This window comes from Ictidomys tridecemlineatus, chromosome 4 (assembly GCF_052094955.1).
Source record: "Ictidomys tridecemlineatus isolate mIctTri1 chromosome 4, mIctTri1.hap1, whole genome shotgun sequence".
Lineage (NCBI taxonomy): Eukaryota > Metazoa > Chordata > Mammalia > Rodentia > Sciuridae > Ictidomys > Ictidomys tridecemlineatus.
In genome coordinates this window covers 176,436,345-176,455,857 of record NC_135480.1, presented here as the reverse complement: position 1 = coordinate 176,455,857, position 19,513 = coordinate 176,436,345, and the positions used below count along the sequence as shown (strand labels likewise).

General features: G+C 34.1%; 1 protein-coding gene, 1 non-coding gene and 1 pseudogene across 3 annotated transcripts in view; 2 read left to right on the top strand and 1 right to left on the bottom strand.

Annotated features, from left to right (window-relative positions):
• Dcaf10 (DDB1 and CUL4 associated factor 10) overlaps positions 1-19,513 on the bottom strand; it is a 56,940-nt gene that overhangs the window by 20,351 nt on the left and 17,076 nt on the right. For both annotated transcript variants that reach the window (XM_005326301.5, XM_078047839.1), the window contains 3 exons: positions 11,556-11,753; positions 2,511-2,713; positions 447-560 (listed from right to left, as the gene is read on the bottom strand). In XM_005326301.5, the coding sequence (XP_005326358.2) occupies positions 447-560; positions 2,511-2,713; positions 11,556-11,753 (515 nt within the window). The remainder of the gene's footprint in view (positions 1-446; positions 561-2,510; positions 2,714-11,555; positions 11,754-19,513) is intronic.
• Positions 4,113-4,336, top strand: LOC101966232 (small ribosomal subunit protein uS14 pseudogene; annotated as a pseudogene).
• On the top strand, positions 7,865-7,987 carry LOC120890178 (small nucleolar RNA SNORA38). Its single transcript, XR_005734424.1, has one exon. It is a non-coding gene; the product is annotated as a small nucleolar RNA SNORA38 (small nucleolar RNA).

Below are 19,513 nucleotides of genomic sequence, written 5' to 3'. Positions count from 1 at the left end.
GGTTGGGGTATAGCTCAGTAGTAAGGCACTCCTGGGTTCAATCCCAAGTACTGAGGAGGAAGAAAAAAAAAAACAAAACGAAAAGAAATGGCAAAAGACCTAGAGTAAAAGACTAGGTGACATTCACAATCACCTTATAAATTCATTTCTCATGTTTATACAGTACTTGCACATGTATACTCTCATTTAATTTTTCTAACAATCTTGACTGAAATCTACATTTCCCAACTACTTCCTCTCCAAACTAGAACAAAGTAAGTTTGGTACATGTGATAAAAACAAAGTTCAAATTCCATCATAGATTTCAGCATAAAACAGTTAGTTGACTGAGAGGCAAGAAATAGTCTCATCTCCACTAGTTATTTTTATGGATTAAAACCAAACCAAAGAAAATTATTTGATGGAATCTGTTATTGCAAGATAATAAAATCCAGCTTTTAACCTACCTTCTCTTTGGGAGGCTCGTGACATGTGCTTCTCAGAAGATGAATTAGAATCACTATGATGACAAGGTGAACCAGAAACTCTGGGACCAGCTGAACTCGATGAAGTGCTCAAATCTTAAAAACACAAAGAGTTTGACAATAAATCTAGCATAACTCTGGTAGTATCTCTTAACTTTTTAATTATCTACTTGAACCATATTCTTAATCATCCAAAACATGGCCAAAAAAGCTCATATAAACCTGGGGTATAACTAAGATGAAGGAAGGCAGGACATATCTTTAAAGCATTATTTAAGGCCAAATCGCTTTTAAAAACATTTTATGCCAAAAACTTGTGTATGTAAAATAAAATAAACAAAAAAACAAACCCCAACCAAATAAGCACTGGAATACCTTTGGGTATCATTTCTGTACTAAAAAAGAATAAGAAAATTTAATGAAAACTGAGTTGTTTAACATTAGAATAGGGTCCAAACAACAGGCCCATCACTGGTAACATGAATAAATCTTTCTATAAAGCATACTAAAAACTTCTATTATGTAAATCTATGTAAATCCTCTTTGAAATGCAAAGCAAAGCTTTACATTAAAATCTGTGGAAAAGATAAAATGAATATGAAGTTTGGCATATTACTAGAAACTCAATTCCATCATACATTTTCGGTAGTCCCACACCTCTGCAGGGAATTCTTATTTTACTGAATTTCTTATGATTTTATACCAGAATTACCCTTAAAGTCAGAAAAGCTGCTGCTTCTTTTTTTGGTACTATGGATTAAACCCAGGAGTACTTAACAATTGAGCCACAACCCCAGCCCTTCTTTGTATTTTATTTTAGAGACAGGTCTCACTGAGTTGCTTAGAGCCTCGCTAAATTGCTGAGGCTTTGAACTTGCAGTTCTCTTGCCTCAGCCTCCTGAGCCACTGGGATTATGGGCATATGCTACCACACATGGCTGAAGACTGAAAAGCTTGGTTTTGAGTCAAAAAATGCCAACTACACCTTCTAGATAACTATCACTAAGCTAATTATTAGTATTTAACTTTTTTAAAAAAAGGCAATTCTGAATCTAAAAGGATTACATTCACTTTTATCAAACACCTTGCTTGCAAGGAAGTTGGTAAACTTAAATTTCTACTTTTAACAGTTAAATTGGTCAATAATAGTACAATTATGCCTGTATTTTCCCAAAAGAGTCTTCAGGAGTGGCCTTGTGCACATATGAGAAAGATTCCAACCATTTAAAGTTATCTTTTAATAGCACTTCATGAAAAGTTTGTATTTGTGTTCCAAATAATTAAGTCTGTTTTCCTCCGCTCCCAGGCCAGTCTTCTCTTTCCCAAAGTCAGATGAAATATATTCTCTTTATCATAAAATATTGATGAAGTATAGTATTTACGTTTTTCTGAGCCTCAACTTCACTTAAGTCTAATAGAATCAGCAACGGGAAAAAGGACAAAGCTTTAGCAAGAGGGTGTTACAAACAAGATGGCACCAGGTACCTATGTGTGGACATTTGGAAATCTAGGATACAATACAAATTTAAAATTAAAACTCTATAATCATAACTTAAAAAGTTCTGCTGGGGGCTGGGATTGTGGTTCAGTGGTTGAGCACTTGCCTAGCATGTGTGAAGCCCTGGGTTTGATTCTCAGCACCACATATAAATAAATAAAATAAAAGTCCATTGATAACTAAAAAAAAAATTCTAAAAAAAGTTCTGCTGGATTCTTTATTTAAAAAAAACACCTTTTCTTTCATTAAAAATTTTTTTTTAGTTGTATATGGACAAAATACCTTTATTTTTTATTCATTTTTACTTTTATGTGGTGCTGAGGATTGAACCCAGGGTCGTGTGTGTCCAGGCAAGCACTCGACCACTGAGCTACAATCTCAGCCCTACTAAACTTTTAACTAAAAAAAGAAAAGCTGGGGCTGGAGGTTGTGGCTCAGTGGTACAGTGCTCGCCTCGCACATGAGAGAAAATAAACAAAATAAAGATATTGTGTCAATGTATAACTAAAAAAATATTTAAAAAAAAAAGAAAGAAAAGAAAAGCTTACCTGAACTTGATGTAGTTCTCCTTGCTCTCAAAATGGGATAGCTGCCTACTTCTAAAGACTTTGTTAAATCAAGATCATGAAGAATCAAGAGATATCCAGAGGATGTTGAGATCAACATTTTGGAACAATCTGGTGTTAGTCTCATTCGCATGAGAAAACGAGTGTGAAAGAATTTCTTATGTGGACAACCATCTTCTGTACACCTATAAAGAAACAAACCCAACAAAACCTAGAGTTATCCTAAATTTAATGATTCAGTGATAATCAAATTGTTTTTCCCTTCAAAGCAGAATTAATAATGTATGTTTACAATTATTTTGCTCACCATTCCTTCTCTCATCTCTAACCTTCCTTTTTAGATCACTCTTATTTGTTCTGAAGTATATCCCTCAGAATTTTGTATGTAAAACTTTGTTGAGGTAAATTCATTTTTTTATTTTTATGAAAATATGTATTTCATCTTTATTGAAAAAAGGTTTGGCTGAACATACAAACTTAAGGTTGACAGTTACTTCTTTCTGAATAATGAGGATGTTTCACAGTTTTGAGTTCCAATGTTACTATTTATAAACTTGCTATCAGTCTATCTGCTACTTTTGAACAATTGATCTTTTTCTGTCTGGTTGATCTGTCTTTAGAGTCCTACAGTTTCACATTAGTATGTGTAACTTTGGATTTCCTTTTGTTTGTATTTAGTGAGATTCATTTGACTTTCTAAATCTTAAGATTTATTTTACTCATATATTCTGGAAAGTTCTCAAGCATTATTTCAATATTGCCCTTCACTCATTTTCTATATTCTTTCAGCACTCCAAAAAACTTTTGAAACATTCATATTTGACTCTCCTTGTCTCACAATTTCTCTTTCATGGGTTTTTGTTTGGGGGGGGCTGGGGCAGGTACTGGGGATTGAAACCAGGGACACTCTACCACTGAGCTACATCACCAGCACCCCCCCCACCAATTTTTTGAAAGTCTCACTAAATTGCCCAGACTTGCCTCATATTTGTGATCCTCCTGCCTCAGCCTTCTAAATAGTTGGGATTACAGGTGTGCTCCACTGTGCAAGGCTTTTTCATGTTTCATATTTCCCCATTTTCATATGTTGTATTTTGAGTAACTTTTAGATATGTATCTCCTAATCTATTGTTTTAAGCTAAAAAATCTATTGTTTTAAAGCTGTGTCTAACCTGCTGCTTCACCTGCCCCATATGTACTTGCATTTCTATAGTTCTATTAAGTTTTTAAAGTTATCAAATCTGCCCACATGGTTTCTTTGATAGACTTTTATTCCTTGTATATTTTTGTTCCTGTTTTATTTCATTTTTGTTATTTTAAAAAACATACCTATAGAAAAACACATAAATAAAACACGTAGAACTTAAAGAAAAATGAATATTCCTCACCCACTTTAATAGTACAACTTTCATTCTTTAGACACTCCATCTATTTCTCTCCACTGTTGTAACCCATTTTAGTCTCAAACAAAAATACAAATATTGAGAGCTCTTTTCAAAATTTTAAGTTTTCTTCTCCTTATATTGTTATTTAAAGAAACTTTCCATTTGTATCTCTATATTATAAGTTTTCCTCGCCTTTTTTTTTTGCCTCGTTGCACCCTTGAAAGCAAGATGGGTCACCAACAGCTCTATTGGAGCCACCCGTGAAAATTTGGCCAGGGTTCTCGCTTTTGCTGGGTGTGTTCAAACCAGCACGGTCTGATCCAGAAATACGGCCTCAACGTGTGCCGGCAGTGTTTCTGTCAGTACGCAAAGGACATAGGCTTCATTAAGTTAGACTAAGTGATCTTCCTCGAATGGATTACCCAAGACGGCCACCCAGTGAAGGAGAACATGCTAATTCTTTGTACATAAAATACAGTTCTAAAAAACTTGCAAAAATGTGAAGAAGGAAAAAAAAGAAGTTTTCCTCAATTTCTGCTCTGCTCATGCTTAAGAATAGGAAACTAAAGCTGACTAGGACTATATAGTTTATATAAACTACTATACACACTATATATATACTATACTACTATATATATACGTATACATATACATATACATATATATACATATACATATATATATAAAACCTTAGATCATCACCCGAGAGAAGGCTGAGGATCTCTGAAATCAATTATTCAGTACACATGTCATTTAATCCCCTTGGTTTCAGCAACATACCTGAACCTTCAACTGTTTCTGGAACCTTTTAATAAAGATTCTTCATTTTACTCTCTCTATAAAGTAAAATTAGAAACTTCTGCTAAAATGGGAAGTTGACTGCACTGATATGTTAAGAAAGGAAGAAGTTCTTAAATATCTCTCCTGTGAATCCTTATTTAGCTACTTAAAAAGTACCCAGGATTGCTAGTTCCTGTGATTTTGAGGATTCTATGACAATTATCTTAAGTTTTTAACTTTCCCCCTCTGCCAGCTTAGGGTTCAGATTCCTTGGACTTACTAAATCAAGTTGCTTAAAACAGCTGCTTAGTCAGTAGTCATTCATCTCCACCGTTTTTTCAGCTTCTAAAATTCTATTGTCATATTTCCTCTCCTGTTTCCTCATCTTTATAAGTTTATGCCCTTGACTTTAAAATGTCTTTTTTGTTTGCTTAGGTATTACAGTGACTTAAATGAAAATTCACAATTTTCTCCAAGGTTACACATCTTCTTTTGTAATTTATTCCTATGTATAACTATATATTTTTAAAAATTTATTTGTTCTAATCAATTACATATGACAACAGAATGCTCTGATTCATTGTACACAAATGGAGCTCAATTTTTCACATCTCTGGTTATATAAATTTTTTTTATTACGAAAAATTGTATACTTGAAAAATTTTGCATTGACATAATCCCAATAATCAATGAGAATACAATTGATTTTTAAAATTTTCATCCTACTTCCAGCCTGCAGATTACATGGCCACTTAACCACCAAGCCACAGCCCCAGTCCTTTTTTTTACTTTGAGACAGGGTCTTGTGAAGCTGCTTAGGCCTTGCTAAATTGCTGAGGCTGGCTTGAGTTCTTGGGATTACAGGTGTGCACCACCACACCCAGCTGGACATTTCATATAAACAGAAGTATACAATAAGTAGTCTTTAATCTGGCCTTTTCATTTAGCATAATTTCTTGAGGTTCTTCCATGACACAGCATATATCAATACTACTTTCATTGCCAAATAGTATTGTTGTATAGACACAATACATTTTGTTTAACCATTAACCACTGGATGGATATTTAGATTGGTTCCCTTTTTCTTTGGCTATGATAAATACTGCTATTGTAAATATTTATGTATAGGTCTTTGTATAGACATATGTGTTAATTTCTTTTGTGTAGGTATACTTAGGAGTGGAAATACAGTAACTATTATTTTAACATTTTGCAAAACTGCTAACCTTTATAAAATGGTTGTCCCATTTTACTTTCCCAGCAGCAATGTGAATTCCAGGAATGAGGGCGCCAGTTTTCCACATTCTTGCCAAGACTTGTTATTCATAATATTGAGTCTTCTAATCTCTGAACATGTAATGTCTCTTTATTAGTAACTACTTATATTTCTTTTAGAAATGTTACATAGCATTCAGTTTACAAATCTTGTACTTTTTTGTGTGTGTACTCCTAGGGATCAAACCCTGGGTCTTGTGCATGCTAGGTAAGTGCACAATCACTGAGCTACACCCCTAGCCCAAATACTAGTGTATTCTTTTTGATACTATTGTGAATACAATTGTATTCCTCAGCCATTTCTGGATTATTCATTGATTTATTTATTTATTTATTTATTTTTAAATAAATCTTTTTTTTTCTTTTTTTTAGAGAGAGAGGGAGAGAGGGAGAGAGGGAGAGAGGGAGAGAGAGAGAGAGAGAGAGAGAGAGAGAGAGAGAGAGAGAGAGAGAGAATTTCAATATTTATTTTTCAGTTGTTTTTTTGTATGTGGTGCTGAGCATGGAACCGGGCCGCACGCATGCCAGGCGAGCCACATCCCCAGCCCCTATTCATTACTTTTAAGTAGAAATATCTTTGACTTTTGCATATTAATCAGCCATATCTTGTTAATTCAATGAACTTGTTTATTATTTCTAGGCTTTGGGGGGAATTCCTTAAGATTTTCTATGTAGAAAAACGCATAGTAGTATACACCCATAATCCCAGTGACTTGGGAGGCTGAAGCAGGAGGATCAGAGTTCAAGGTCAGACTGCAAAACTTAAAGAGACCCTATTTCAAAATAGAAAATAAAAAGGGCCTTGAGATGTAGCTCAGTGGTAGAGGGCCCCTAGGTTCAATCCCCAGTACCAAAAAAGAAAATATAAATAATAGAGTCAAATCTTCTAAATATGAAAAGTGATTTTACTTCTTCCTTTCCAATCTGGTAGCTTTTTTTCTTCTTGCTTCATTGTGCATCCAGAGTAATGATGAATCTCCAGTACAATATTGAATAAAAGTGGCGAGAACTTTGTTACTAATCTTTTTTTTTTTAATATTTATTTTTCAGTTTTTGGCGGACCCAACATCTTTGTTTGTATGTGGTGCTGAGGATCGAACCCAGGCCGCATGCATGCCAGGTGAGCGCGCTACCACTTGAGCCACATCCCCAGCCCTTTGTTACTAATCTTATGGGAAATGTTTCAGTCTTTCAACATTAAGATTTTAACTGTAGGTTTTTCATTAATGTCCTTTATCAGGTTAAGGAAGTTCTCTTTTATTCCTAGATTGAGCACAAATGGGTATTGAATTTTATGTTAATTGCTTTTTGGTCTTTATTGAGATGATTATGTGAGGTTTTAGTTTTACTAATATATTACATTAATTGATTTTTGGATATTAAACCAACATGGCATTTTTGAAATAAATTCCACTTGGTTGTGACTTATAATCCTTTATATGTATATTGCTAGTTTGACTTGCTAATATTGTTTTCAGATCTTTGCATCAATTTTATTGCAGGGTATTGGCCAGCAGTTTTCCATTTTTATGATGTCAGAATTCAGCTGGGAAGTGTTCTTTCCTCTATTTTCTGAAATAGTTTGTAATGGAATATTTGGTAAAACTCATTGTGAAGCCATTTGGGCTTGGGCTTTTCTTTGTGGGAAGATTTACAAATTACCAACTCTTTATTTACTATAGGTCTTGTGTCTAAGGATTTTCCACTTACTCTTTGAATCTGTTTCAGTAATTTATGACTCTCTAGGTATTTGTTTACATAAGTTATTATAAAGAGGTTCATAATATTCTTTTATAACCCTTTCAATTTTCTTCTGAAAGGCCGGTAATGATGTCCTTTATTTTGTTTTTAATCATGACTGAATGTTGAATTTTATTCCTCAATTGAAATAATCAACCCTCCTACAAAGGTGTGTCTTTGGATCCCTGTCTTTGGACACATAAGAATTAGAGGAAAAGAAATATGAATTTGGAGAAGTCTTTTCCAAATTTTCCCCCATGGATCAATCATCCCCCATAGAAGAAGAAAAGAAAGAAAGAATCATATGGATTTATTCATTTTATCTGTTAATGTAATTAATCATATTAACAGAAGTTTATATTGTCAAAACATCCTTTCATTTCTGGAATAAGAATTCTCTTTTTCTAGAATCTCATCAGTTTAATAAAACCAGATTATCATTTCGGTATCTGACAGAAGTCACCTATAAAACTGATAAGGCTGTTCTTTATTAGATCGGTTTTAACTGATTTAAAATTTTTCTTCAATGTTTACAGAATTGATGTTCAGAGTACTTAAATAACCAGTAGTGCACAAACACTAGAGAGTCAGAATAGATATAGTTGGCAATGCTGGAACAGAGTCTTAGAATTGTATTACTGTGCAAGAAGAATTTCAGTTACTGGATGATGGGAAGATCTTGAGGGAGGTCATCTTAGAAGAGAGGCCTAGGTAGCCAGAGGGTGACTCAGGGCAGCAATTACTTAACAAATGGTAAGGAAGAAGTTCAATCTTTTAACAGCTACTTCAGCTGAATTGGTACACACTGGTTAAACATCAGTCCTGGAAAATGGCTTATTGCTTCTTTGGTTAGCTTTGCTAAGGTGTCTTTTTGTTTGTTTGTTTTTAAATATTTTTAGTTGTAGATGGACACAATATTTTTATTTTATTTTTATGTGGTGCTGATGATGGAACCCAGTGCCTCACACATGCTAGGCAAGTGTTCTACCACCAAGCCACAACCCCAGCCCAAGGTGTATGTTTTTAGTAAACTATTTCATCAAAGTTTTCAATATATTTGCATACAGTTGATTTTGTCATCTTACTCTATATATTTTTTGTTAAAGCTCCTTTTTCATTGCTATTATGATTTTTGGTATGGGGGATCAAAAGGCTTCACACATGCTACTTAAGTAACATTGCTACACTTCCAGCCCTCATTGCTATTATTATTTGTGTTTTCTATTTTCTCTTGATGTCTTTTTTAAAAAAATATTTGTTGATTGACCTTTATTTATTTATTTTTTACTTATATGTGGTGCTGAGACTCAAACCCAGTGCCTCATGCATGCCAGGCAAGTGCACTACCATTGAGCCATAACTCTAGCCTTGTCTTGATGAATCTTGTCAGAGAATTACCAATTATTTCAAACAACACTTTAGAAAAATCCTTTTCATTATATTATCATTTTCAATCTTAATTTTTAAAAATTTTTAGTTGAAGTTGGTCATAATACCTTTATTTATTTTTTGTGGTGCTGGGGATCGAACTCAGGGCCTCGCACGTGCTAGGCAAGTGCTCTACTGCTGAGCCACAACCCCAGCCCTAAATCTTATTAATTTTGTATTTTTGTTATATCCATATATCCACTTCTTTTTTGGTATCAGGGGTTGAGCCCAAGGGCACTTTACTAATGAGCTACACCCACAGCCCTTTTTGAGAAAGGATCTCACTAAATTGCTTAGGGCCTTGCTAAATTGGTGAGGCTTATCTCAAACTGGCAAATCCTACTCCCTCAACCTCCTGAGTAGCCAGTATTATAGGCATGTGCCACTACTCCCTGCTGTGGGGGCTGAATCCACGGGGGTGGGGGGGCTTAATCACTGAGCAATATCCCAGTCCTTTTTTATATTTTTATTTAGAGACAGGGTCTTGCTGAGTTGCTGAGGCTGGCTTTGAATTCTAATCCTCCTGGTTTAGCCTCCCAAGCTGCTGGGATTATAGGTATGTGCCGCTGCACCCGGACATACATCTACTTTTACTGGGTTTATCCTTTTAGTTTTTAAAGTAAGTTCATCAATTTTCAGTCTACCTTCTGACATTCTGAATTACTTAGGAAATGAGTTTATAAGTCTCTAAAGATGGGGAGAGAATTTTTCTTTTCTTTTTAGTACTGGGGATTGAACCCAGGGGTGCTCTACCACTGAGCTATATTCCCAGCCTTTTTTATTTCGAGAAAGCATCTCACTAAATTACCCAGGCTGGCTTTGAACTTTTGCTCCTCCCACCTCAGTCTTCCAAGTAGCTGGGATCACAGGTGTGAGCTACTATGCCTGGCTAGTTTTACTTTTAAATCCAATTTAACACTATTTTTTAACTGGCTAGTTTAGTTCATATATATTTATCATTACTGATGTCTAGATTGATGTGTAGGTTATGTGCCTACCATATTTCTGTGCTATCTTACTTACTTTTTTTTTTTTTTTTTGCGGGGGTGGGGTGTGACTGGGAATTAAACTAAGGATGCTTTACCACTGAGGTAAAGCTACATCCTCAGTGTTTTTTATTTTGAGACAGGGTCTCACTCAGTTTTTGAAGGTCTTGCTAGGTTGCAGAATCTAGCCTGAAACTTGTGATCCTCCAGATTTAACGTCCTGAGATGCTGGGATTACAGGCATGCACCACTATGCCTGGCACCTATTTATTTTTTAAATGATTCTTTTTTTCTCCCCTTCTTCTCTATTTCTACTGTCTTATTAGTTTTTTTATCCTTCTATAGATTTGGAAATTGTCATTTTTATTTCTGTTCAAATTTTCTTTCTAGATTAAAAAATACACATTTGCCTCTAAAATTCTTTGTTTGTCTAAAGATGATCAATAGCTGTATCCTCTACTCAAAATGTACATCTAGAAATCTTTAATATTATCCCCTTTTTACATATGATCTCTGAAGAGCGTATTTAAAAATAATCCTGATGTGTTACTATATTATCATTTCACCAGTTTGCAATAGGTATATTTTAATTATTTCTCAAACTTCAATTTTCAAATAATCAAATTCTCTATTAGAAAACATTTTATTCAAATGTTTCTCAATGGAGGTATAACTTGCATTATAGGTGGGTCAATTGGTCCAAAGTGAAAAATAGCCTGTGTACTGCAGGATGTTTAGAAACTATGGTCCTACCAACAAATGCCATAGATATCCTCCCTTTTCCCCAACAATGATAACCCAAACTGCCCCCACTGTGTTTCCAAACATTACTTTCAGGATCAGTATCACTCACTTGAGAATACTCTTTTAATGCATGAAAAAAAAATTGCAAAAATTACAAAATAAATAGATTTAGAACTGAAGGAACAAAGAATAAGGAATATTTTAGTTTCACAAAGGAAATAATAAAAACATTTTTCCTTAAATTCAGGAAATTCATTTTATACAGCAGTTTTCAATCATTAGCTATATGCCTTGATCTCTTTACCATACAAAATTTTTGCTTACTTACTTTTTGATTTCTGCAGTGTTGGGCATCAAACCCAGGGCCTCATGTGCACTAGGCAAGGATGCTATCACTGAATCATACCCTGAACTCCAAAGTTTTTAGTTGTAATATGATTAAGTAACCAAAGATGGAATCACTTTTTGTTTTTTCTAAAGCCAGTTTTTTTTTTTCTTGAGGCTGCAGTAGAATACTGAATTTGTTCATCATTTTATCTGTTTATTTTTGTGGTACTGGGGATTGTGGTATTCAGGCCTCACACATGCCAGACAAGTGCTCTACCACTGAGCCATATCCCCAGTCCTGCTCACAATTTAAAAAAAAATGTTTTTATTCATAATCCTAATATGGTCTCCTAGTTACAAACCTGTTAGTGTCCCAAATAATGACATTTCCATCAAATCCTGATGTTACTAAGAGTCTTGTATTAGTATCATATTCGATGTTCTTCACCCAGCTAGTGTGACCATGTAAAGTGCATACTTTGGTGTTCAATTTTCTCAGATCCCATAATGCTATTGTAGTGTCATCAGAGCAGGTAGCGAACAGCCGGTTATCAAGAAATCTACAAAAGCAGAAAAGAAAAACTGGTTTATTTAATCTCTTCTTGAGGAAAATTTGTTGAGAAACGATCTCTATATTACCTAATCAAGAAAGAGGAAAAAAACAAATGACTATAAACTCATTGTACAAATCTAGTGATTCTGATACACAATTAACTGTAAGTATAATTTACATAATCACAGGGCCAGGCCACTAAGATTTAATAAGAGCCACGATGTAATTTGATCCATTTCCTTTAAATAACTGATGTGTTTTGGAACTGGAAGTAGGCATAGGTAGACAGAATAGAAGGAAAGAACTTAATAATGAGAAATATTTACTCTGCTATAAGTAACATCCCTTTAAATCTAGAATATTTACATTAAAAATGCTTTTCAAATTGCCATCATTTTAATTTATTAATTCAAAGGCATTCCCCAAGGCATCTCATTTAGCAACATTTTATTAGGACCAGTTAAGATTACAGGACAGACTTATTTGAAACACTCTTATAATTTAGACTTTTTATTTTACACTAATTTCTCAATCCTTAGCAAGAAATATATTTTTATACATTTACTTAAAAGATAGCAAAGTTAACATTCACACTTAAACTGGTTTAATTTAACATTAGGATGATCTCTCTAATATATATTGTTATACACAACTTTCTTAATCTCTTGCAAAAGAAATAAAATCTAGAGATCCTTCCAAGATAAAACCATACAAATTCTTGTCAGAAATTAATTACAATACCCACAAACACCATTGTGACCTCAAAACTTATCCTGGTTTTAAAATTCCAGGCCCATCCTCCTCCTGCCCCTTGATATGGCTAACTTTTGCTTTCTTTTTAATATTTAACTATCATCCCTTCCAGGAAGCCTTCCCTTTCTGTCAATATGGGGTAGATCTACCAATTCTCTTAGTTCCCAAATCATTCTACACTTGTATCATAATACCTCAAACTACAGTGAAAGAAATAACTTTACAAAGTTATAAACTCCTTGAAGGCTGCCTAGTTCATGGTTAGAATTGTAGTACCCAACAAACAGTGCCAGGCATATAGGCATCAACAAATATTTATTAAATAAGAAGTGTTCACTACCTAGTGAAGACATTATAAATACATAATTACATAAAATAATTATGTGGAATAAAAAAAGAAAAGAGGATGACTAGGAAAGACTTCATGGTGGTCTCACTGGTACCAACAAAAGATAAGCAGGAACTCCAAATAGCCAAGAGATAAGCAAAGGTACAAAGGCATGGAATGCAACTTGTGGGAAAATAGAGACAGGTAGGGGACATATCATGAATTTATTCCATAACAATCTCCAATAAACAATTTTTTAATTATAATTTTTTCTTGAAAATATTTTTAAATGGGAAAAAATACATCACCAAAAATAACCAGTTATTGATGTTCAGCTTAATTTCTGTTTTTTTTAAAACTAACACCTCAAATATTTCACCATCTCATTAAAGATTTATCAACAAAATTATTTTTTTTCTCAGTTTTTGTTTCTCTTTTAGCTTTTATCAACAAAATCACTTTTTTTGGGGGGTGGGACAGGGTACAGGGACTGAACCCAGGGTCTCCAGCATGCTAGGCAAGTGCTCTACCACTGAGCTACATACGTACACTGCAGTATTATCTTTATTATTGAGTTGTAAAATCTCTCTTTTTTTTTAAGTGGACACAATATCTTTATTTTACATTTATGTGGTGGTGCTAAGGATTGAACCCAGTGCCTCGTACATGTGCATGCTAGGCGAGCACTCTACCACTGAGCCACAACCCCAGCCCGTAAAAATCTCTTTACAGTAAAGATAATATATCTGAGATTTAAAAATATAATATATTTCACACATTTTCCACATACATTCCTTTCTTTTAACGTAGTCTATGTTTTCTTACTACATCAAAATTTTAATTCTTTTATCATTAAATCTATTTTTTCTCACATAGATTTACCTTTACTAATGAGGCTTTGCAAAATACAACCAGCTCAATGGCTTTCATACTTGATGGAATTTTATGAGTGAAAAAAAATACACTCCAAAATATTTTAGGGCTGGGAATTACAGTACAGTGGCAGAGCATTTGTCTTAACATTTGCAAGGTCCTGGGTTTGATCTCTAGCACCACAAAACAAACAAATAAAAATCTTAAAAAATACAAAAGGCTACTGGAAAGTAAGTCAACCTTAATGAGTATCTTCATACACTTGAAATATGTATAAATATACTACCAAATATATTTTATTCAGTCTACAAAAATATTAATATAGGTATTAACAACTTCAGTGGGGCTGGGTACAGTGTGCATTACTAATTCTAGCAACTTAGGAGGCCTAAGGCAGAAGGATCACAAATTCAAGGCCAATCCAGGGAACTTAATGAGACTTTGTCTCAAATTTTCAAAAAAATAAAAATAAAAATAAAAAGGACCAGGATGTAGCTCAGTGGTAAAGCAATCCACGACTAAATCCCCAGTATTGCAAAACAAAAACAAAAAAACACCTCAGTGAGATTATATTGCTGTGGCTCACAGTGATCCCCCTGATGGATTTTTTTTTGTTTGCTTGCTTTGCAGTAGTGTCTACCAATAAGCTACATTCCTAGCTCTGTTTTGAGACAGGGCCTCACAAAGCCGTCCAGGCTGGCCTTGAATTTATGATATTCTTGCCTCAGGTTCCTGAGTAGCTGAGATTATGGGGATTATAGGCATGTGACACAGTGCCTGCTCACTTGAATGGTTTTAAGGAAGACAGTGAGATGATTGGAGAATAGTTTCAGGGATCTCTCCTAGATGACTAGGTTCCCAAACTCTTGGATTTTCATAAAAAATAAAGTAAGATGGGGGACCAGTTTTTAAATTTTTGTTATAGAATCCGTTGAAAAAAATAAATGTTACATAGAAGGATATTTAACTTCAAAATGCAGAAAAAATATAATCTTGGCAAAAAAGTCAACAGTTTTGAGTTGAGTGAGTTTACCTTAATGAAAAATTCAATACTTTGACTTTTGTTGGCTTGTTTTGTACCTTTTACAAAACAAGAGAATCATTGGCAAAGAGAATAATTCATAGACTACTAACAATGCTGATGAGATCATTGGTTATAGCACCTAGGACAGCTTTAATCCCCAAATAAGCAGATGTAGCAATGTAAAATATTAGAGAAGTTCTCGGAAACGTGGCCCTGTCCTCTCAAACTAAAACTCAGTATGGCCTAGTAATAACTGTAAAATATTTATAACTCCACAGTCCTGAAAATAGGAGACACCTTACATATACTGAAATCTATGAGTTTCTGCATCACCAAACTTCTCTAAATGTCCCCACCAAACTTCAACATATGGTTACAACAACTCTGGATAAACTGACATTTGGATTATATTGAAGTAGGTCTTCATTATCAGAGAATAATTGGCTAAAGGAAAAAAGTAATTGAATGAGAATTCTCTTAAAATAGGTGCTGACATTTCAATGTCTAAATGAAAATGGTGTTGAGTACCTTAAAAAATTTAAACTAAAAATTACAAAAATATTTTTTTTTCTATTTATGTAACCATGTGCAAATTCTGAGAGCAAGAATAAACTAAATTTAGGGTTTTGGGGGTATAATCCTTCCAATGAAATTATGACAGGATACACCCATTTCATATTTGAACTCTGTATAAATCAAAATGAGTATAATTTTTAAATAAATATTCAAAGGCTTTATCAATTTTCCCAAAAGCCTTTCCTTAGTCCTGTGAGATAGTCTTTGAGGTGTCTGTCATTATTTCTGTTATTTTTCTTTATTCTAATTGATAATTTGTCTAACTAAATCCAATCCTCACTTACCAATGATTTTATATGTAACTTAACCAATTCTCTAATATCACTTTTAGGGTTTTGTGAAATTCTTTGTCCTTTACAAGAAAAATTCCATGTTCCCACGGATACACACTGCATTGCATCATATTGTTTTAAATAAAACAATCAGCAAGAGAGCAACAGTGGAAGAAATAGAGCCTGGGATATTTAAATGGGTATTAGTAAATATTCTTACAATGACTTCAGGGCTTCTCCTTATGCCCTCATAATAGGGTGACCTGAATTGCTGAATGGACTCTGAAATCTAAGTACTGAGTCCACATGAATGAGAAAGAAGTAAACCTGTCTGACTGGTGTACATATTTAAGTTACAGACTTTTCCCTATCTCAAAACAAGAAGTAGCAGAAAACAATCTCCACAACTACTTAGGTTTTTATTTCACAAGATATGTAATCTACAAAACTAAGAAATGAACTAGAAGACATTTCCAAATATGTGCAAAACAACTATATAGAACCAAATAAGAACATGTATGCCCACATCTCTGAAGAGTACAATGAAGTAGTCTAATGGAGCTGCATATGAATTTCATTTCTACCACCTGCTATATATATATGACCTTAGGTAAATCGCTTTATTTGAGTTGCAATTTCTCTATTTCTTAAAACTGGTACAATATCTGTCTTACATAGGAACACTCTAAAGAATGAACAAAATAATGTATTAAAAGTTCTTCCCGGGCTGGGGTTGTGGCTCAGTGGTAGAGTGCTCGTCTTGCATGTGTGAGGCACTGAGTTTGATCCTCAGTACCACATAAATATAAATAAATAAAATAAAGGTAATGTGTCCATCTGTAACTACAAAATTAAAAAAAAAAAAAAGTGCTTCACAGAAGGTTTGGTTTATAGTAAGATCTCAAAAAAAGAAAGTTAGTAGTATTATTAATAAGTAACGCACACTTCAGCTCATGCATCAGAAGACCCCTTCAGAGCCTCGCTGAAAACTCTTAAGTTAGATGTATTTCTAAACAAGCTTCAAAATCCATTTTTCTATTCAACAGATCAGAAGAAGCAGATTCAAATTCGTTGGCATGGGGTGCTGTGGCAGGCACATAATGACAGCAGCAAATGAAAGCTGACATTGACAAAGAACAAATTTTAAAAGCAGATTAGTCAAAGGTCATTTTGAGTAGGGGCAAACATCTTGATAAAGTCTATTCTTTTTGAGATGAGAAAAATTTATATGGTAAAATATTAGAAACACAGAGAAAATTATTAATAATATAGCAAACATCTGTGATACCCACCACCCAGCTTTATCGAACTTTAACATTTTGTTATATTTCAGGTTTTTTTTTTTAACATTACGAACACAGTTGAAGTATATTGTGTATCCCTCCCCAACCCCATTCCCCTCCCTCCCTCTCTCCAGAGGGAACCACTATCCAAAATTTGTTGTTATTACCCATGCAAGTTTTTAATATCATGAATTCATATATATGTATCAAGCAATAATTTAACATATTATTTTGCATCCAATTTATTCTGTAAAAGTTTAATGAGCACCCACTCACTATGTATGAGGCACAGTTCTAGGTGCTAGAATAAAACAGAGAACAAACACATGCTTTCATCAAGCTCATGTTTGTGAAGTTTTCAAACTTTATATAAATGGTATCACACTGTATAGTTTCATTCTACAATTTGCTTTTCTGCCTTGATCTTAACATTTCTGAGGTATATATCAGATGTCGATGCTTTTAGTTCATTTAACTGATGTATAGTATTCCATTGTAAAGTATACCAGAATTTATTTATGTTTTCTCCTCTTGATGGACATTCAAATTATTCTTAGCTCTTTTCTACCACTAATGATGCTAAAATGAACTTTCCATTCTTTACATACCTTTGTTCACAAGTGCATTCTCTTAAAAATAATGATCTTCAATTTTACAAGATATTGCCAAACTGCTTTTCAAAGTAATTTTTACCAATTTATACTCCAATAATATCTAAGAGTTCCTATTTCTCATCATCTTTGCCAATACTTAATATTTCTTCGCTGTTATTTTTATTTGTATTTCCACAACTAGTAAATTTGAATATCTTTCCATATTTATTCTCTTATGTGATTCTCTATTTTTGTTATAGGGTTATTGTCTTATTTATTCTAGATATTAATCTTTCTTGAGTATGATATTGAAAATATCTTTAACTAGATTATATCTTCTCATACTGTTATATTGTCTATAATAAAATAGAATGAAGTCTTAAATCTATATGTAGCTGCGCTTATCAACCCTTATGATTTGTGCTCTTAGTGTCTCAACAATCTTTCCTCCCATTTAAGACACAAACATATTCTATACTTTCTTCCAAAGCTTTAAAGGCTTGCTTTCATAATTAGGTCTTTAACTGGAAGTTATTTTCACTTATGTTATAGGCAGAGATCTAATTTTATTTATATATCCAAGTCATATGTTTTATATATTTAAACTTTTCTATTTTTCCTCCCATCAATGTGTAATGCCTCTGCTATCATATATAAATTTTTCATATATCTATAGGTCTGCTTCTAAGACCTATAGATATATGAAAAATTATATATATATATATATATATTCTAATATACCATCACTTAATCTATCCCTGTCCTGAGACTACATTTGATACCTGAATGGGGTGATTACATCCATCTTTTTTCCCCTCCCTTTTTCATTTTTGCAGTACTGAGAATAGAACCCAGGAGTACTTTACCCATTGAGCTACATTCCCAGTCCTTTTTATTTTTTTGGTGTTAGGGATCGAACCCAGGGCCTTGTGCATGCCAGGTAAGCACTCTACCAACTGAGTTATGTGCCCAGCCCTCCTTTTTTATTTTTTAAGATAGGGTCTTGCTAAGTTCCCCAGGCTGGATTTGAACTCACCAAGGCTGGCCTTGAATTTGTAATTCTCCTGCCTCAGCCACCCAAGCTGCTGGAATTACAGATATGCATTATTATGCCCAGCTCTTACTCCCATCATCTTAAGTCCTCCAAAATTCTCTCAGCAATTCTTGGCACACTGCTGCTCAATATGAATTTTAAAATTAAGCTTTATGAAAAACTTTGTTGAATTTTGACCCTACACATGCATGAGGATTGGTCTATAGTAAGATAATCACAAAGATGATTTTCTGACATCACTTTACCCAATGCCAGTCTAGATGAACAAAATGACTTCTTTACAGACTGCCTTTATGTTGAAAGTGAACTCTTTGGTGTCTTATGCAGAGTTTCCTGTTAGAATCTTTATTTTGAACTGGCCCTAAAATTAATTCTCCTGTTCCCTGTACTTCTCATACTTGTCAAAACAGAAGCTTTGCCAGGTGTAGTAGAGCACACCTGTAATCCCAGTGGCTCAGGAGGCTGAGGCAGGAGGATTGGGAGTTCAAAGCCAGCCTCAGCAAAAGTGAGACCCTAAACAATTCAGTGAAATCCCATCTCTAAATAAAATACAAAATAGGGCTGGGGAAATGCCTCAGTGGCTAAGCCCCTGAGTTCATTCCCTGGTCCTTGCCCTCCCCCCAAAAAAGCTTTGAGTTTTCGGGTCATCTGCACTTGGCAGATGCTTCTGGGCTAAAAGCTAGCGGAACACCTGTTTAATCCTTTGCATTCATTTTTGGCATGAGGAATTCTTTGTTATCCATTCAACTATATATTTTAAAATATATGTATATGCACACACACGCGCACACACACACACACATATGGATAAAATACTTTACTCAGCATTTGCGTTTTTATTAGGAAAGATTATTTAGGATATTTAACCATTTTCTACAGGCTAGATTTCATCTGGCCAATTTACAAGTATCAGAACTGTACTAAAGCCAGGTACTGTGGGACACACCAGTAATCGGCAGGCTAAGACAGGAAGACTGCAAGTTCAAGCCAGCCTCAGCAATTTAGTGAGGC